A 22,336-nucleotide genomic window follows, 5' to 3' on the forward strand; every position below is an offset into this window, starting at 1 on the left:
GAGAAGGAGGGGTCTGAATCTTCAAACCTCCTACACTGTGTGCCGCCATTTTCTGAGCGACTGCACAGTGTAGGAGGATTAGATACAGTGCTCAGACGACAGTATAACACGAACATACACGAATATAATACACACATCACATACAGAACATAAATTACCTTCTCCTGCCGCCGCCGCCTCCGCTCCTATTCCTTGAACATATGGCCGGAAGCTGCGGCCGGAAGTCGTCATCTTACTGTCTGGCAGTGGCTTCCGGTCCACATGAACATGGCACCGGATTTCGCTCTGCGAAGGAGCATGCGCCGTTCCCACACAGATGGCGTACGCTTCAGAGAATGGAACGGCTCCCGTTCGCATTCTCTATGGGGTTGTATGTGCCGTATTCCATCTCTGTATGTGTCGTTAATCGACACATACAGAGATGGAAAAAAAATGGCAGCCCCCATAGAGAAGTAAAAGTAAGAAAAAAGTAAAAAGTAGAACATGAGAACACAAATAAATAAAATTTATGTTAATATCATATTAGAAGCAATATGATAAAAAAAATTCATGACACCTTCGCTTTAAGGCCCTTTTACAGGGAGATGTGCTGCCAACATGATGGAAATGCATGGGTAGTAACGATCGCTCGTACCCATACATTACCGATCATAGCTCCTTGTGAAAAGAGCAGACGAGCACTAATTTTTACGGCCCAAATTGGCCAGTGTAAAAAGCACCCTAAGGCCTTATTCACACGAACGTGTTTAAAGTTCGTGATACACGCGTGAAAATTACGCGTGTCGCACGGACCTATGTTAGTCAATGGGGCCATTCAGACATTCCGTGATTTTCACGCAGCGTGTCCGCTGCGTAAAACACGACATGTCCTATACTTGGGTGTTTTTCGCGTATCACGCACCCATTGAAGTCAATGGGTGTGTGAAAATCACGCACAGCACACGGAAGAACTTCCGTGTGTCGCGTGAGATTCGCGCAACAGTAGATAAAGAAATGAAGGAAAAAATAAAAGCACTTCCTTCATTTATTTTTCTAAACATCAAAACCGCGTGTCATAAGGACGGCATATGCGTGAAAATCACGCAGCCACGCACCATTCACTGATGACACACGGAACTGCAAAACGCACTTGTTCATGTGAATAAGGCCTAAGGGTAGGGCCACACGGAGAGGCCCTGACACGGTCGCAACGCAGCTAACAACCGCGCCGGCACCAAACAGCCTGTTAGTGGCCACATGTTAACGCGGGTAAACCCTCCCTTTATCTGCAAAATCGTGCGGCCATGAATTAATACACCCTTTATGGCCGCACGATTTAGCAAATTACAACAACTTACTCTATGACATTTCTCTGACTGAATTAACTCTCATTCATTGACGTTGCCAAACGGCACACACACCCTGCCGCAATAAACCAACCAAGAGATGCGTAAAGTTAAAAAGTGTGTGACATGTCTAGCAACACTCACCAGATTTATCGTACAGCATGAGCCACATGTAATTGTTTTATACTTGGTTTTGCTGCTTGGCGGCTTGAATTAAAACCGGCCAGTCATAAAGCTTGCTATGGAGCCTAAGCAAACTGTCATATGGGCCTAGGATTTCAATAAATCTATTTTTAATGCCAAGAAACTGTACTGTGGATCCGCTTTTCTTTATATATATATATATATATATATATATATATATATATATATATATGTACATACCGATACAGGATGGATAGATAGGTAGATAGATAGATAGGTAGATAGATAGATAGATAGATAGATAGATAGATAGATAGATATGAGATAGATAGATATGAGATAGATAGATAGATATGAGATAGATATGAGATAGATAGATAGATAGATAGATGGATAGGAGATTGATATGAGATAGATAGATATGAGATAGATAGATATGAGATAGATTTGAGATAGATAGATATGAGATAGATATGAGATAGATAGATATGAGATAGATAGATATGAGATAGATTTGAGATAGATAGATAGATAGATAGATAGATAGATAGATAGATAGATAGATAGATAGATAGATAGATAGATAGATAGATATGAGATTTATATGAGATAGATAGATATGAGATAGATAGATATGAGATAGATTTGAGATAGATAGATATGAGATAGATAGATAGATATGAGATTTATATGAGATAGATAGATATGAGATAGATAGATATGAGATAGATTTGAGATAGATAGATATGAGATAGATATGAGATAGATAGATATGAGATAGATAGATATGAGATAGATTTGAGATAGATAGATATGAGATAGATATGAGATAGATAGATATGAGATAGATAGATAGATATGAGATTGATATGAGATAGATAGATATGAGATAGATAGATATGAGATAGATTTGAGATAGATAGATATGAGATAGATAGATCGATCTACATACATTAGATATATATGTAATGACGGGGGTAGGGAAACAGACAAGTGAGCCCTAATCTACCCGCCACTCAGTCCCTGCCTACTTGCAACGACTTGCCCTAGGCGACGGGGTACAACTGGGCGACGGTCTCTACGCTCAATAAGTGCACGACAGACAAACAGACAAGGCTACACAGAAGCAAAGGGAAAAGGGGCAGTTGCCCACGGCAACACCGTGAGCAACAAGAGTGGTGAACGAGCCGAGTCAAACCAGGAGTGTACGAGGTACCAAACGCAGAGCAGGAGAGTAGTGAACAAGCCGAGTCAAACCAGGAGTGTACGCGGTACCAAACGCAGAGCAGGAGAGTAGTCAGTAAGCCAGGGTCAATATGAAGCGGGGTCAAATAGTTCAGAAGCTGCAGCTGGGCCAGGAAACCAACCGAGAAGAATCACAAGCAAGGAGGAACAGGAAAGGCAGGTATAAATAGACAGAGGGAGGGAGCTAGCTCCGTCTGGCCAGGCTGTGATAGGCTCTCCCACTCCTAAGCCTGCCATCCTGAGTTGTGGAAGATGCAGTCAGTCTCACAGATATAGAAGCAGGTGCAGACTGATTATCTATGGGCGTGGATACAGAAGCTGTGCCTGGCAGATCCTTTACAATATATTTATATTTTATAGTTCTAGTTCCGTGTTCTAATTTATAGTTGACAGGAATAAAAATTTAATTCTCAAACTAATGTGCAGAAGAATTTTACTATAATAAATATTTTCCTTGGAGCTGTCTTTTGGCAGTTGACCAATATGTTTGTACTGTGAATGAAAAAGAGATTATGAAACGGTCTAGTGTTTCTACCACATTATATTTGCACACAGTGACTAATGCAGGTTAATGCATTTTAATGTTTTAAGTAAGAGGGGTGTAATAAGTGAAAAGGTTGTGATAGTGTATATAAACATGGGTGAGGCATCTCCTAGTTACAACAGATAATAAACTGCGTGTTTGACTCAAGCTTTAAAGTTTTTTTTAAAATAAAAATGTCAGTCATTGTGTTTTGTGCAACTTTCAAATGAGCTTTTATAACTTTTATAACTGATGGGTTCAGTGTCAGCGGGTCCTGCGTGTCTGACATGCAGGATCCACCTGTAGTCTATCACATCTAAGTTATGAACTTACATGTGATGGCTAACAGGTGGATCTTACATGCCAGTGACACTGAACCTGTCAGTACCGCGGACTTGCCGGTAACAGGATTCAACAAATGATACAGCTGCTCTGTATAGAGAATACAGAGCAGCTGTATCTCAAAGTAAAAATAATTTTTAATAAAAGCTAATTTGAAAGTTGCACAAAACACACTGACATTTTTATTTTAACAAAATTCGCTTTCAAAGCCTTTACATAGCCTGTTTAATGTGTCGTGAATTTAAAAAACAATTCAAGCAAGTTACTTATTTTTATTATATTTTTTTTAGTTTTTCTGGTGTATTTTTTTTTTCTTACACAAAGTGGAAAGTATTAAACATGAAATAATAATTTGGCATGTTTTCCTATGTTGGCCACCAGAGGGAGCACTTCCAAGAATTACAGCAAGGTGAATCAGGCAAAGCAACTGGACTTACAAATGCTGTAAGGCCTTATTCACACGAACGTATTTTACGTCCGTGATACGCTCGTGAAAATCACACACGTCGCACGGACCTATGTTAGGCAATGGGGACGTTCAGACTGTCCGTAATTTTCACGCAGCGCGTGTCTGCTGCGTAAAACTCACAACATGTCCTATACTTGTCCGTTTTTCACGCAGCACGCGCATGATTCGCGCTACAGTTGTAAAATAAATGAATGAAAAAATAAAAGCACCTCCTGCTTTTATGTTTGTAAACATAAAAACAGAGTGTCATAACGATGCCATATGAGCGAAAATCACGCAGGCACGCACCAAATACTGATGCCACACAGAACTGCTATGCGCGCAAAACGTCGCATTTTTTGCTCGCGCAATACGCACACGTTCGTGTGAATAAGGCCTAAATGTGTGAGGGAGACTCACCCCCTCCCTATTTTTCTCTACAAATCAGGAAAAGGTGTCTCCAAATTGCTAAGCAGTGTCCAGCTCTATTTTGGGAGTGATTTTACAATGGCAGCTGGCAGAGCTCTAGAACACACCAAAAGGCTGAGAATGATGACAGTCAAGAGGGAAGACCCTTTTGTGAATGACTTATCAGTTGACAGGTTCACACAGCGTGTATTTTAAGCTTCCCATTTACATCAATGGTAAAGCAAGCTGTTAGTACATACAACGCGCTTTTGTACGCGATCGTTGTTAAAAAGCGTGTTGCATAAAAAAGAGACGTCGAGTCTATTCTATGGTGTGTAAAATGCTCCAAATGTTCCCATAGTCAGTGAGAGTCCTAATTATGCGCCAAAAAACATGTGGAAAAACGCCTGTATTTTAAAAAGGGAGAAGACAGAAGTCTGCTGTAGGTAAGTTTTTTTTATTTTTCATATTATTCACCTAATTAGTTTTTTTTGCAGGTTCCGCTGGACCGTTTGGACTACGTTGATCGATTTTTTTTTCGAGGGTTGCTTGGGGAGTTTTTATTTCAATAAAAAAAAGTATTTTGTAAGTGTGTATTCACACAGTGCGGTTTTGCCACGTTTCCGCCACGCAGCCAAAAACCGCATTTAAAAAATTGCCATAAACACGCATACGTTTTTCGATGTGCTTTTCGGCCACGTGGGAAAACGCGGCAAACGAGCACTATGTGTATACACTCTTAGGCCCTGTTCACACAGTTTTTTGCAGGCAGAAAAAAAATCTGCCTCAAAATCCCTTCAGGCATTTTTGTCCACGGTTTTCGGTGCGGTTTTTGCCCCGGCCATCTAATGCAAGGACCGTGGGCAAAAAACGCTATGAAAAATGCTTGGATACGAGCGCTGCGGCTTTTTTCTATCTCCTATTGATTTCAAAAGGAGGTCAAAGGTGAAAGCTGCGCCAAAAAAAGGACACGCTGCTTTTTTTCCCGTGAGTGAGAAATCCGCCTTGTAAGAAGACGCCTCTGCATCACATTGAAATCAATGTGGGGCAATTTCAGTGGTTTTATGGCGCTGATTCCAATGTGGTTTCTGCGCCAAAAATCTCTGTGTGAACAGGGAGTTATGTCTATGTTTTTTAATACTTTATTAGCACATTAATAATGGCAGTTGTAGGTTTGACTACGTCCATTACTAAGGCGGGGCTTAGTGCTAACCAATAAAAAGGCTAGCACTAACTTCCCACCATTATTACCCCACTACCCACCGCCACCAGGGGTATCGGGAAGAGCCGGGTATAATCCAATACCTGACCATCTGTAGCAATGGTCGGGTACCGGGACAGCTGCAGGCTGGTATTATTAGGCTGGGAAAGGCCAAAAATAGTGGCCCTTCCCACCCTGGTAATACTAGCCTGCTGCTGCTATGTTGTATCTGGCTGGTTATGAAAATGATTCATTGTTTTTTTTGTTTTTTTTTAAATCTACGTGGCGTGACCCCCCATTTTTCGTAACAAGCCAGATACAACATAGCAGCAGCAGCCTAGCATTCCCAGGGTTGGAAGGGCCACGGTTTGGCCCTTCCCAGCCTCATAATACCAGCCTGCTGCCGCCCTGGTACCCGACCATCGATACAGATGGTCGGGTACTGGATTGTACCCAGCTCTTTCTGGGCACCCCTCGTGGCAGTGGGTACCGGGGTAATATTGGGGTTTTACTGCAAGCCTTTTTACTGGCTAAGCCCCACCTTAGTAATGGACATTGTCAAACAGACAACTGCCATTACTAAGGCGCTAATAAAGTATTAAAAAAACAGACATAAGGAAATATTTTTTTTATTGAGATAAACACTCCCCCACAAGACCCTCGTTAACCATTTTATTTATTTAAAAAACCCCCAAAAAACAACAACCCGTAGATTATCGCAGTAGTCCAACGAATCTACAATGTACTCCAATAGGTCCAGCGGAATCTGCAAAACAAAAAAATAAAGTTAGTAATATCAAAAATAAAAATACTTATACTCACCTACAGCAGATGTCTATCTTCCCTTTGTGCCGCAAAAGAAAGGTCAATGAACTGGGACGGGAACTAGAGATGCAGCAGAAATATTAGTAATTCTGGCGCATCATGGAGCTCCCCCCACAAGCCTCCCCCACACATGCAGCCGCTCCATAAAAAAAAACCACCACCCCCCAATGCTCTGCCACATACACATAATCTCACACACACACACACACACACACACGCACACACACACACACACGTACCCCCCCAGCCTACAACTATACTATATATCAATATATATGAGATAGATAGATAGACATGCAGCACACACACACAACATACACACACCCACACACACCAATCGGCCGGTCTTCACCAAAATGGCGCTGGCTTTCCACCTACAAACCAGCTTCTATGCTGGGTCGCTCTGCCACAGGGCATGCACAGTACAGAGCTAGACGGCAGAGGATGTAACGAACGGTTCCCGTTCATTATGTCCTATGCCTTGTAGCTGCCATATTTCATCTGTGTATGTGTCGTGAAGTGACACATACACAGATGAAATAAAAAATGGCAGCCCCCAGTACAATAAAAACATGTAAATAAAAAACGTCATTTTGTGACAAAAATAAATAAAGTAAATAAAATATTTTATTACATAAAAACATATAAATTAATAATAATAAAAAAAATCATGACACATTTCCTTTAAGTTGTCCTAAGTGACTAAAAAAAGACTAAAACTAAAAGTGCAAGAGATACATTTTGCTGGCCAAGTAAAATATTAAATTGATTGTATAATTCACAATGACAGTACTATCATCATATGTTATATGCCATTGGCTATGAAAAAACTACTTAGAATTTTCAAATATTGTCCAAAGAAATGATATTTGAAGGCTCACTGCTTATAAAACCCCAACTTATTTTTTCTATTACTTACAGGGTTTGACCCACGAAAAACATTTATTACATATCCACAGGATAGGTGATAAATGTATGATTGCAGGGGTCCCCACCGATCATGAAAATGAGGGTTCCGTGTCCCCCATTTAAATGGAGCGGTAGTCCTGTAGACAGTGAATGGAGGGTTGTGCGCACGTATGACTGCTGTTGCATTAAATTGGGCCACACGGAACCCTCATTCTCGTGATATGTGGGGGTCTCTATGGTGGGACCCCCAGCGATCAAACATTTATCACCTACCCTGTGGATAGGTGATAAATAGTTTTCGTTGGCCAACCTCTTCAAGGCATAAAAAAGCTTTTCAGAATTTAACGCTACCATCAATGTGTGACTAATGGGGTCTGATCCCTAGTACCTCAACAATCTACAGAAAGAAGGGGTAGCAGTTCTTTTATCAATGCAGCTGTGTCTGAAACTGCAGGTCAGCCCCATCTCAACCTGTTTCGAATAAATGTGGCTGAGCTGTGGTATCAGACACAATGGCATGGACATGGACAGCGCTGTGTTGTGTGCTGTAGTGAAGAGACTGTGTAGTGAAGCCTGTAATAATTTATGGTAGTTGATACATTAGTTCTTACTAATAAGTAAATATGCCTTTCAGTGTCCATATGGGAAGTATATTATGATTTTATTGATTTTACTTTGAACATTTACATTTTGTTGTACTATGTGTTTTCATAAACAGAGGTTGAGAAGACCCTTCAATTCCCCCGGTTTTTGAAAGAGCAAACCAAACATAATGTAAAGACCTTAAATGCAGAATTAGAAGTGTTAAAGCAAGAATTGGAAATTCAGAAGCTAAAGCGTCGTATTAAAACATCTGTTACTCAACGAGCCATACCACAGCTGGATATACTTTATTCGATGGTAACTCTGAATGCCTTTGTTCAAAATTTGCAGATAAAATTGTTAAATTAGAAACCTGTAAACAGACACAAGCCAATGACGATGATTTATTGTAACTGCTCTACAGGAAATTAACAAACCCAACACTCCAAATCTTGGCGGACATTTTTCAAATCTCAGCCATGGACTAGAGCTTGCTCCGTATGATCCAATGTGAGTATTCTTGGTAATTACCAACCCTTTAGGACCGTTATGATTACATTTCTATTGGCGACAAACCTACCTGAGCCACTCGATTATACTTGATTCAAGGAAGTGATCTTATTGTCTCCCTAAACGTATGTACCAGCCCACATAAAGTATAGTATTAAACATTTAGAATAAAATATTATTGGGACATTAGGTATCTTTTATGCAGGGGTTCTATACACTTTTCTTTATAGATATGGCTCAAACTCTAAATCCTAATAAACTCTAAGGCTACATTCACACGAACGTGGCCACCCTAGTTTTTCACGTCCGAGGTGCACCCATGTGTGACGTGTTATCACGCATCCCCCATAGACTAGAGTCTATGGAGGCATGCGTGAAGCGCAAAAATATAGGACATGTCCTATTTTTTCACTGACCCTTCACACGCTCCGTTAAAACAAGGGTCGTGTGAATGGCTCCATTGAAATACATGAGTCCGTGTGATGGCCGTTTTAAGGGCCGTCACACAGACGTGATACACACTCATCTGAATGAGCCCTAAAGTCTCTAATATACGTTTTGTTCTACTTTGGTCCCTTATTGTAGATCTTGGGGTTCACAGTTGTGTTTACTTATATATATCCACATATCAGTGTATATATATGTTTTGTACCCATGTATATAGTTCTATGTGGACATATACAAGTAAATAATCAATCTCTGTATCACTCTAAAGCGGGTTTTACACTGGTTGATTATCTGGCAGACAAGCGTTCATAGAACACTCGTTGTCGATTATTGTCCTGTGCAAACGTTCGTTTATCTGCTGATCGTATCGTTTAAAAAAAGTTAACTATTATCGTTGTCGGCAGCACATCTCCCTGTGTAAAAAGAGACGCGCTGCTGACATGATAATAATGTATGGGGACGAGTGATCGGAGTAACGAGCGTTCGTACCCATCCATAGCTCCTTCTGACAGGAGCAAACGAGCGCCGATCAACAATGTCTTGTTGATTGGCGTTCGCTGCACCGGCCAAAATCGGCCAGTGTATTAGGGGCTTTAGGAAGGCAGTTTCAACACAATGGGGTATATTTACTAATAGTGAGGCACGACTGAATGGTACAAGAGTATGTCAATTCAACGTAGCATGCACTTTATTCCTCAATATTTGGGGTATTTAAGGAATACAGCGCTGTTACTGGTGCAATTGCATTGATACGTATGCCTCAATGTTATAAACTCTAACATTTTCTTGTAGAACAAATATGCAAAAAAATCGATGTAGTTCAAGTAGTTTTTTGTTTAGGTTTTTGTTACTACAAAACACAATTTGGCTGCTTTGTTTCTCTATGCTGATTTTTTTTACTCTTGACTTCCAGTTCTGGCTTTGTAGTATTTTATGACTATCTTCTTGGACTTGACCCATCTTACCGAGTATGCAGAATAGCTGTCAGCCTGTGTAGTGGGGGGCAGGAAATGGGAAATCCTTCTATCCTTCCACCGGTGTATTGTGATGCTTCCCAAACCAAGTTCTACGACAGCAAAAAACAGAATATAGCAATTCTGGCTACAAAGCAAGCTGTTCCCAGGTACTTATTCATATATTGGTTGTTTATATTATTGAATGAAATGTAATTATGTTACATTTTACATCCATTTATATTGTACTATTTGAACATACGTAAGTTAATAAGAAATCTTAATCCCCTCCAAACTGTATCAGATTTTTAATGGGAATCTGTCATCAGACAAACCCCTTTAGAAAAAGCATCAATAAGATGCTTTTATAGTAAGCTATTGCAGCCGCTGAATGTTTCCCCGAACTGCCTTTTGGGGTGCTGTTCAAAAGCACGTGCCGAATGCTAATTACATGGTTGGTGGCTGCTACTCCTTTCCGCACACAAGTGTTGTCTCCATACGGTGCTTTAATTAGCATAATGCCCACTCTTATAAATAGCATCTCGGACAATGTAAAGTTCAAGTGCCATAGGACCTGCTTACGCACTTTACTTTGAGCCTCCTATAGATGCACACAATTTACTTTTCAGATACATTAAAAATTATTTTTAAAAGACAACTGATTGATCCATAAATTATTCAAACATGTTTTATCACACTTTGCTCATCATCAAACTCAATGACAGAATTCCTTTAATTACATTGTTAAAGCAGTTGTCCGGTTTCAGCAAATTAAGAGTTACCAGTTATAAGAAATTGATGGCTTTTCCTTGGGATAGGCCATCAATATCTAATCAGTGGTGGTCCGACTCTCAGAATCCCCACCAATCATGTTTTGAAGGGGAGCAGTGCTGCTTCCCCTACATTACTAACCTGCTCCGTACTGTGAATCGCAGACACACTTGTAGCGGCGGTTCACAGGATTACAGCTTTCTACCATTCAAGTGAATAGGAGAAGGCTGTAAAACGATTCAAGTGTGTCGGCGATTCACAGTACGAGCAGTGAAAGGAATAAAGGGGAAGCAGCACTTGATTGAGCCCCTTTGAAACAGCTAATCGGTGGGGTGCCTAGAGTCGGACCCTCACTGATCAGATATTGATGGCCTATCCTGGGGATAGGTCATCAGTTTCTTATAACTGCAATACCCCTTTAAGTTTTTTCTATTTAATAAAAAGTAATACAATTTCCCTATAAACTTTCTGTATTCATTGCTCACAGTTTTCAAGATCTCTGTTTGTTGTTATTCAGTAAAACCTTTATTGTTTACTTCTGGAGAATAAAATTCTATCCATGGTCATGTGATGTACACACAGGTGCTGGGATTATTTCAATCACAGTATGTATTAATGATCCCGGCATCTGTATGTACATCACATGACCATGATCATGGATAGAATTCTATCCACTGGAAGTAAACAATAAAGGTTCTTACTGAATGACAACAAGCAAAGATCTTAAAAGTCTTGAGGAATTAATACAGAAAGTATATTGTAATCCTCATGTACACGACCGTAGCCATGTGCACGGCCGTGATTTTCGGGTTGGCTGGCCACAGTATGACACCCGCGAGCCGCCTGCAAATCGCGGGCCCTGCACATGGCCGCGTGCATTATTTCCTATGAGCTTGGACCGCAGAACACGGCCGTAATAAGACATGTCCGTTCTTTCTGCGGTCCAGGCTCCTGGGCCATGCACGGACCGTGGAAACCACGGTTGTGTGCATGGGCCCATAGGAATGAATGGGGCCGTAATTCTCACGTGGATTTTCGCGGGGAATTGCGGCCGCAAAAGCACGTTCGTGTGCATGGGGCCTAAAACTGTATAACTATAGAAAATGTTTCTATAAATTTGCTGAAACTAGACTACCCCTTTTATTCAGACAAGATACTTTATTGCTTTGAAACGAAGAAAAATAGAAAAAAATCCTCAGCACATCCACGTTGGATAAAATATAAAAGAGCTTTATTTCAACAGAATGTTAAAAGTCCATGGGACACAGGTAGGACGTGTTACCGCTAACGTGTTTCGAACAAAGTGTTCTTACTCATAGCATAACTTTATTGCTTTCATCAGTTTCACTACCAGCGTGCGAAAAAACATTAAGCACCCCTTTTTAAAACATTTTTAACCTGGCATTACATACAGCTGATCCAGAGTACCTTTTTGTTTTCAGAGTACGGCCTTCTCCAAACATATCTCTAATAATCGAATTACAAGCATCTGGTGGTTATGATCCTTATGGGCAAGAAGTCAGTCGTTTAATTCCTCGAGGATGGGTGAAAGTGGACATTTTTGACTATCAGAACCGAGTTATTAGTGGACAGTGGAAAGTTCCGGTTCGGATCCTTCCTGTTAAGCCGTCTATGACAACAGGGGCTTTAAATGGAGTACCTCAGGTGCAAACATCAGCCTTACATTTTAAGCAACTATAATGTGTAGTTTTTATTGTGAAGAATAATAGTCTAAAATGTAGCAAGAGAGCTAGACTACAGATACTATATCTATAATACAGCTATTTACTGTTATTTCGCTTTGATTTTCTCTTTTTAGTTAGAAAATGCAGAACTGTTCATTCGACTTGTGAATGCGAGGGATGCAGATATACAGAGCACTTACCCCATTGATTTCAGTAACTCAGTACACTATAAATATCCTCCTCTAGTAAGTTTTATATTTTTTTATAATTATTTTTACTTTTATTTGTACATGATTGGGAGACTCTCTAAAAGTTTTGCATTTATATTAATTAACGAAGTCTGTTATACTGAGGCCCTTTCTTACCACTTTCATGGCCATACAGTTGAGGTATACTTTTTGCTGTGTTTTTTGGGTGTTTTAAAAAAAAAATATACTCAGCTCTTAGCAAAAGTGTATTCAACTGTATGGCTTACAGGTGCATATGTTTGTATAGCAGCCTAGGTTCTATACAGAAAAAAATATCCAGATGTTATAAAAAATACCCTCTTTTGACATACATCTGGCCTATAGAACCCTCACAGTATACATTTGGATACCCCTTTCTCATATAGAGATGTAATTTTCTGACATAACCAATAAACATTAGGTGAAAGAGTTCTTTCCATCAATTTCACTAAGCCTTGATAAGTTCTGTGCTAACTAAAGTGAAAAGTAGAGTTTTTCTCGGAAACAACTTTTTCACAATCTATGGCAGAGCTTCTCAAAATATTTCTGCTTGGGCCTCACCAGCCAAGCCACAATGATGCTGGGGCCTCACCGGGGAACACATACTACTGCACAGCGCCAAACAAATACCACTGTGCAGCGGCCTTACTACCCCCAGCAGCACCAATCAAATACCACCATGCAGCACACATAATACCCCCTTGCAGCACAAAATGCCACAGTACAGCACAAAATACCTCCCCAACGGCACCAAACAAATACCGCAGTACAGCACCACTGGCAGCAGCATTTCCCACACCTCCCTCACACCTCCCCCAATAGCAGCAGCATTGTCCTTTTTTACACCCTTCCCCAACTGACTGCAGCATTCTCCATTCTCCTAATGGCAGCTACATTCTTCTCCTTTCCACCTCTCTCCCATTGGCAGTAGCATGAGCATTCACTCCACCCCTCCCCCACTCGCAGCAGTTATCTACCCTTCTAGGAACAGCAGCATTCAATCCCTTTCCATCTCATCCCACTGGCAGTAGCATTCTCCCCAAACTACCCTTCCCCACTGGCCACAACACTTTCCCCATTCCCACCCATCCTAGACTGGTAGTAGCATCTCCATTCAGAGGACAGAGATTAAATGATGCTAGATGCAAAGCGAAATGTTGGAGGATGGAGGGAAAGCATCAGGAGAGCCCACAAGGTTCATCTCTTACCTCCTCTCCAGTTAATTTGAAGTCTCCAAACTCCCGCTGAACTGCAGTACTGCCTGGGTGCATAATCATAGGACCATGTTGTCACTGCAGGTCCTTCACCCTTTTTGGCCATGGAAACTGCAGACTGCTGGAGTTCCTACTTTTGGCCGATCACTGGTGGGAACTCGCGCCTCACTAGCAAATGAGCTGCGCCTCACACTTTGAGAAGCACTGATCTATGGGTTATAATGGATAACTTGTTAGTGCCATAACATTAAAACCACCTGCCTATTATTGTGTAGGTCCCCCTCGTGCCACCAAAACAGCTCTGACCTGTCAAGGCATGGATTTCACAAGATCTCAGATGGTGTCCTATGGTATCTGGCACCAAGCGGTTAGAAGCAGATCCTTTAATTCCTCCATGGATCAGACTTGTTTTTCAGCACATCCCACAGATGCTTGAAATAATTGAGATCTGGGGAATTTGGAGGACGTGAACTCAAGTCATGTTCCTCAAACTATTTATTCCTAAACAATTTTTGCACTGTGGGGAAGTGAATAACATTGATTATGAAGCGCCCTGCCAGTCAGTGGTTTTAATGTTATGGCTGATCCGTGTATGTAGATAGCATAGTGATAATTAATACATGAAACATTAAGCAGAAGTTTAATTGGAATAGAAGCTTCTTATTAATTTGGAAAGTGCCAAGCTTGAGGGGGAGTGTGCAAATATTAACGTACAAATGCACACCAGGTTAATGTATTTGGTCATACTGATATGAAAATGTGCAACTGCGGTCACTGCTGAGCTGCCCACAGGGATACTTTTCGGCATACATCTACAGTATGATTGACAGCCTGATCCTGGTTGTTTAATCTCTTAGGTGCTATGGTCAATAGTGATCATGGCACCTAAGGAGTTTGACAGAGGGAGAGGGCTTCATCTACAAGCTCATTGGTGCCCCCGCATGCCGATTGGTAATCATGGCAGCCATAGGGCCCCTAGGCCTGCCATATGTTTGTGCCTATTAGGCCATGCTGATGCACAGATGGATAGTATTCCAAAAAATTATTGCCTACGTTTTATAGCATATATGCAGGGCCGATTCTAGCTTTTCTGCTGCCTGAGGCGAAAATTGAAATGGCTCCCCCCAGATTTTGATTGACATCCCCGTGCCTGTTCTACATCACTAGCAGCCTCCTCCAACTCTTGCGGATGCGCCATTGACTTGTACTGGCATGCGCGGTGCAGCCGGGCAGAATACACCACGGTGCATGCCCAAGTAGTACAAGGCAATGGCGCATCCGAGAAAGTTGGAGGAGACTGGTAGTGATGTGTAACAGCCAGGGGGATGTCAATCAAACATGGAAAGTTGGGTTTGGAGGAAGGACTATGTGACTCTTCAAGATAGCGGCACTGCCCCATCTCTCTTTAATTAGTAATTAGCATATAGCGTGCGTCATTTTAAAAGTTGATTTTATGGATTTTGCTGCATTTGAAAAAAACATACAGGGGATTGTTTGGAAATATTGTCAGGTCATGTATTACCGCATGGTGGCGGTTAAAGGGGTTAAACAGGTTCCCATTAAATACAATGAATTGAAAACAATTCCATCTGCCCTGCAATTTTGTTATTTAAAGCTCTGACATATATGGCTCAAGAACCAAGCTCAATACATATATACAGCACCAGAACCCAGCTCAGTACATATATACAACACCAGAACAAGCTCAGTACATAAATACAGCACCAGAACCAAGCTCAGTACATATATACAGCACCAGAACCATGCTCAGTAGCTATATACAACACCAGAACCAAGATCAGTACATAAATACAGCACCAGAACAAAGCTCAGTACATACATACAGCACTAGAACAAAGCTCAGCACATATATACAGCATCAGAACCAAGCTCAGTACATATAAACATCACCAGAAACACGCTCCGTACATAAATACAACACCAGAACCAAGCTCAATGCATAAATACAACACCAGAACCAAGCTCAGTACATAAATACAATACCAGAATAAAGCTCAGTACATATATACACCAAAAACAAGCTCAGTACATAAATACAGCACCAGAACAAAGCTCAGTACATAAATACAGCACTAGAACCAAGCTCAGTACATATATACAGCACCAGAACAAAGCTCAGCACATATATATACAGCATCAGAACCAAATTCAGTACATATACACAGCTCCAGAACCAAGCTCAGTGCATATATACCTCACCAGAACAAATCTCAGTACACAAATACAACACCAGAACCAAGCTCAGTACATACTAGTCCTTCTCAATAAATTCGAATATCATCAAAAAGTTCATTTATTTCAGTAATTCAATTCAAAATGTGATACTCCTATACTATATAGATTCATTACACACTGAATTTTTTTCTTCTAATATTGATGATTATGTTTAACAGTTAAGGAAAACCCCAAATTTTAGTATCTAGAATATTATATAAGCCCAATTTAAAAAATGATTTTTAATACTGAAATGTTGGCCTACTGAAAAGTATGTACAGTATATGCACTCAATACTTGGTCGGGGCTCCTTTTGCATGAATTACTGCATCAATGCGGTGTGGCATGGAGGCGATCAGCCTGTGACACTGCTGAGGTGTTATGGAAGCCCAGGTTGCTTTGATAGCGGCGTTCAGCTCATCTGCATTGTTGGGTCTGGTGTCTCTCATCTTCGTCTTAACAATTCCCCATCAAAAAATATATTTTTTAAATAGTTCACCATAAAACACGTATGGCATTGCTGTAATTGTAACGACCCGTAGAATAAAGTTAACATATTATTTATACTGCACATGCGTTACATGCGTAAAAATTTGGGATTTGCTTTTTTTCCCCATTTGCTTTAAAAAAATAAAAATAAAAATAAAAGATTAATCAATAAATTATATGTCCCTGAGAATGGTGCTTTTTTTCCCCCATAAAACATGATTTAAGTAGTAAAACATAAAAAAAAAAATAAACATATTTGCCATTGCTGTATTCATATCAACCGGCAGAATAAGGCTATCACATTATTTATATAGAAACATTTAAAAAAAAAATAAGTGCATATTTTTTTTCCACTCTCTCCCACCCATTTTTTTTTTACATTAATAAATTCCCACAAAAACCCTCATAGGGCAATGTCGACCGGAAATAAATTGTGGCTCTTGGAATGGAGAGATGAAAAAAAACAAAAAAGAAAGCCCTGCCCTGAAGGTGAAAACAGGCCGGTCCTTAGAGGTGTATTCCATTTCGAACATTTATGGCATATCCACAGGATATGCCATAAATATCCGATAGATGCAGGTCCCACCTCTGAGATGAAACACTCTTCTATCAGACATTTATGGCATATCCCGTCTGAGATTGGATTACCCCTTTAAGGGGTTAAAGTGATAGTGGTAAAATATAAAGAGTTAACAAGTATTTTGTTTCTTATGTTGACTTCATAAATGTTGTTTTGTTGTTTTTTTTCTCCACAGACTGCAGCATATATCCATTCAGAGGAGCTTGTCCTTCCATCTTCCTACTATTCACCCTCGTACCTTTTCCCAAATGTTCAGCCTATATATGGAGACAATGTGGATTCTCCCCCTTCAAGAGATAGGCACAGTGACATTGAATTCTAATTTTATGATAACCACTGACTTCTGAGAATTATTTCATTTACAATAAAATTAATTTTTCGTTGTTTTTTTTACATCGTGTACAGGGTCACATCAACTAGGTAAATTTATGCTCTTTCTTTAATACTTTACTGTTGATGTAACATACTTACTGCAATGTGCAAAAAGTACTGCTTGAAAAACAACAGGAGAATAAATAAAATCATGGCAGTTTTATACTTTGAGGAATAAGGCCTCCTTCACAAATGTTTTTTATGTACTAAAATAAAAAGAAAAACTTAAAAAAAACTGCAACATACAGACTGAGGTCTATGGGTAGAGAATGCCCTAAAAAAAATTACACACTTAGTGCTTCCTGCATTTTGAACATATTGCCTCAAAAGTCAAAAACGCTCCAAAAAAAACCTCTCAAAATAAAAACGTAATGGGCTTTATTTATCAAAGCTTTCTAACAGAAAAAAATAGCCTTGTTGGCTACAGAAGCAACCAATCACATTCCAGCTTTAATTTTTGAAGGGCAGTTTAAGCAATGAAAGTTCTGTTTGGTGGCTATGAGCAACAAGGTAAGTTTTTTTTTTCTGTTAGACTGTCTTGATTAATGCCCCCCAGTGTGTGTTGAGGGACTTGAGGACTTAATATTTTCATACTGACTTTAAAAAAAAATGCAACTAATAGGGCTCCTCTACACGCTGCGGAATAGCCAGGTTTTTTCGTCCATGTGAGGACATCTATCCGATTCCCTTATGAAACTTCCCATCAGTGTGCTGTGCTTTCAAACAACAGACGGTACACTGACCCATGCAATTTAATGGGACTATTCACACATCCGTGTTTTTTTTCAGTGTGTGTCGTACGATAAACTCACAGAATGTCCTATTCTAGTCCATTTTTGTCTATGGGTGCGTGAACAAAACGGACAGCACATGGACGACATCCGTGTGCTGTTTGTTTTTTACTGACCAGTTGCTAAAGAAATACATATATAGGATATGGGATTGTTAACGCAATCATGGGCCAAAATATTTTAAACTGAAATTTGTAATGGGTATGTCAACCGATACCTGCCCTCCAGTGATTTATCCAGATCCAAATCATAGGTGATCGATATATATATATATATATATATATATATATATATATATATATCTGAGAGAAAAGATGACACGAGACCATGCTTTGTATGCTCAAAATTCTTCTCTCCCGTTTATTGCCAAACGCAATTACAATAATATCATTCAGAAGGGATGTAGGCTTGAGGTTAACCAATAAGAGGCAATGTGACAATATTTCAAATTCAGCCAATTACAGACACACGATACATTCCGGATATATCATTATAATTCTTCACACATCAAGGTTTGTAGGTGCCTTATCTGTCTTGGCAAGAATATTCCTGTAAGTTGGGGGAGAAATACTCACATTCATTTTTGCCCTCCTCCCATCTCACCCCCTGTTCCTTCTCTCCAAGCCTCGTATGGGAACCAAGGTCAAAGATAACTAACTAAGAAACATACAAACTTGTCTTAAAGGAGTAAAGACTTTCTTTTTCATTACAAAAGAAACGATGAAGACTCCAGACAAGATGGCCGCTGCACAAAATGAATTCATATAAACATTATTTTAATCACTTTCACATTTCCCACCTTTTGTTTATTTGAGGACATTTTGTATCCATGCCAGGTATTTAAAGAAGGGCTTATCCCCCCTTGTGGACTTACTTAACCCATACTCATTTCACTCATAAAACATTCTTGATAAAAGGATCCAGGCTGGTAGGTAATTATTTGGGTCTTTGCTGCGAAGCATTGCAAAAAAAAATTTCAGGCCTCAAAATACATAATAAAACAACCTGCAGTACACTCTGGATAACCCATTATCCATCCCCCAATACCCTCAAACCAGTTAGAGGGGTCTAGGCATGACAACTACTCTGGCCACTCTTGGTCTACTTGACCTGCATAATGGCAAAAAGGTCTATATAATGGCAACATGCTGGGCCAAATACTTGGCACGTGCCCCTTGGGCAGCATTCAAACATCTCACACTATTGTATATAAATTATCTAACAAATGCAGAAGTTATATTCAAAACATCAAACATATAATCTGTAACATTGTCAAACATCGCCGCTAATTTCTCTGTATTATATGCCTCCTTTACTGTTAAACCTACTAATGTTAGCAATAATCCAAACTTCTCCACCACGGCACATGTATTGTCATAAGAATTGTGTTGCACTGTCACTTACTGTCCTAATGGGAACCCCTACAGATATAACAGGTCATGGGCAGCATCTTCCTCAAACCTAAAGACACCCAGGTAACATAACCTCTGGGCTCTTATTGCTGCCATATACTTCTTACTTATGAGTGACAACAACCAGTGACCTTCACCTCATACCTCCACATAAAACACCTCAGATTGTAATTTGCAGTACCGTGGCATATTTACATACATTATAATTATAAACCTCAGACAGCAGGGTCTCAACTAATAAAATAATCACCAATCTCATGCTATCACCCCTCAGGTTTCGGTCCCATTAGTTCATTTCAAGTCCTATACATCATCGTCCTCTTCTTTTGTCTTTTGTTCTTTACTGACTGATGCCCTTAGGGTAAACCACACAATTGTGAAATCAGACTGTACGGTGGTGTCCAGTGGGGGATTTATCATTACCCTCCTCCTGGTCACTTACTTATGAAAACACTTGGATGCTGCTGACGGATTCACTCAGGTCTTTGCTTTACTTTGACCTTTGCTGATGTCATCAGGACTTGGTTTGGTCCTTCTCATCTGTTCTCTTCCTCCGGCAAGTTGCTTGTCTGCACGGCTGTTTAGAATTGTGACACTGTCGTCAGTTAATGACAAACGTGTTGTATTGGCTCAGGCTGCGCCTGCTGCATCTCAGGGATGGAGTTCATCATATTAAAGTCTTTTAGTTCATGTTTACTGGCACTTGCTGGGGACCCAACCCTTATTAATTGTTAAAATAAAATGCTCATCTGATGATAACATCATCCGCATACACTATAAAAGTTGTTCTAAATACATACAATAACAATGTCAGGCCCTTAAACTAAATCAAACAAACACCTTTATTTAAGAAAAACTTCTCTGTCCCTTTTATAAAAACGTATTTGTCCCAATGGACAGGGCACCTAGAAAATGTATAGCTACTGGGTACATTTTATTTTGCTCTTGGTGTTACTCTTTTCAGCAGGATTTATACCCTGATCTGAGCTGATTACCTGTAACAGCTCCTACCAACAGAAATATACACAGATACCATATGTTTATCTGACAAGTGTCTCAAACCAATTTTTCTTACTCTGATTTGTATTGCCTGGGAAGGCCTCTCAAGGTCTCTTCTCTTTGTGGGAGGCGGGTGTGATGATAAGGTTGGCACCGGTCTGCCAGGACTGTTCTGTAGGCAAATCAAACATCTCTAACAGAATTTACCAGCAACATCTGTAAAATCCTTGCAGTCATGGGGGCATATGTGTGGTCACACACCCTCAATTCGAGTGCCATCAAGAGTGCCTTGGGTGCTACTGGTTTACCTTCCTTTATCCATCCATATTCTGTTAGAATCTGGTTTTCACGCCTTCCGCTCCCAGTTAGATACTTCCTGTGAAGAATAATCTTTTTCATAGCATAATCATTAATTGATCTTAATGAGATAATTCAGTTGAAAAAGCCAATGACAATGACATCTTTATATTAAACATTTACATTGGGCAGTAACTAAAAGTGATACATGCAAACTGATTTTTCTTCTTTTTATATACTGCACAGAATTCTCTGCTCTAAAATTTTCATTTCACAACAAAATTATTTTCAAATGGCAATCTGCTTGCACTGAGAAGTTATCATTTACACAAACATAATTCTGACGAATGCCTCCAATAGTCCAATGCTAAGGCTGATCCAGAACTTTCCATAAAACTTAATCTCAGTATTTAACATTCCCACAACACTTCTTGAATACCGTTATCAAACAAACTAACTTTTGAATGGCATCTACGGAACTGTTGATATCTTATTGTGCAAACACCAGTTCAAAACTTGGTAGAAAACTATTCCCCTGTCACTTACACACAACCTAACTGAAAATTTTCATGCCCGTATTCTTTGCAGTTGGGAAAATACAGGCCAGGCTTCTGGCCACCCTGAGAACAGGTCTACACAAATGAGCACATTTTCATACACACCTACCTCGGGTAGTTGTATCTTCTGCAGTTGATGGAACTAGTAATCTGGCCGGGCTGCACTTTTCATAGGTACTTTTGCTGTTTTACCTATATCATACCGTGCGAACATCATGCAGACTGCTGCAAACCTAGTGGTGGTATTATTGAATCCAGGGACAAGCCAATTTTCCGTTACCTGGCTGCACATACTCTTGTCAGGTCTGTCGTCTCTTACACTCTCAATTGGCTTACCCGATGATCCAACAAAGGTCCTACTACCAATGGGCCAAAAGCGTACCTAAAGTCAGTGTAAATGTCGGCTGTCTTACGTTTTGCCAGGTTACAAGCCTCAGCGAGCACCTTTCTGGATTATTTACCTCGTGCATCGTGACTACCGTGTATCCTGTCTTGTACATACTGTATATGATGAAATATCTCTACATTACAAATTTACATTGGAAACCCATATCGCATATAGATAAACTATTTCAAAAGGGTGGCTTTTTATTTTTCCACATTCATCTGATAATCCAGAACACTTATAAGTCCCACCCCACCAGGCCCTGTAAATAACTGATTAATACAAAAACAAACAAAAATAGTTTTACTAAAATCTGACATAAAATCAACAATGTTCAAACACTTTTTGCCTACTTCCCATCTAAATCTGTAAAGACTCATGGTCTCTTATACAATACCTCATATTGGGTGGTGACTACAGCACAGCATACCCAGTGCCATATTTACTGTTCTGGAAGGAT

General features: G+C 40.0%; 1 protein-coding gene across 1 annotated transcript in view; it reads left to right on the forward strand.

Moving 5' to 3' along the window:
• Nucleotides 1-17,392, forward strand: part of LOC142741974 (coiled-coil domain-containing protein 17-like) — a 51,816-nt gene extending 34,424 nt beyond the window's left edge. The window contains exons 8-13 of the mRNA XM_075851309.1: nt 8,089-8,270; nt 8,377-8,462; nt 9,823-10,032; nt 12,076-12,298; nt 12,453-12,563; nt 17,239-17,392. Of these exons, the coding sequence (XP_075707424.1) occupies nt 8,089-8,270; nt 8,377-8,462; nt 9,823-10,032; nt 12,076-12,298; nt 12,453-12,563; nt 17,239-17,385 (959 nt within the window). The 3' untranslated portion in view covers nt 17,386-17,392. The remainder of the gene's footprint in view (nt 1-8,088; nt 8,271-8,376; nt 8,463-9,822; nt 10,033-12,075; nt 12,299-12,452; nt 12,564-17,238) is intronic.
• The last annotated feature ends 4,944 nt before the right edge of the window (nt 17,393-22,336 follow it).

Source organism: Rhinoderma darwinii, chromosome 1 (genome assembly GCF_050947455.1).
Source record: "Rhinoderma darwinii isolate aRhiDar2 chromosome 1, aRhiDar2.hap1, whole genome shotgun sequence".
NCBI classification, from domain to species: Eukaryota; Metazoa; Chordata; class Amphibia; order Anura; family Rhinodermatidae; genus Rhinoderma; species Rhinoderma darwinii.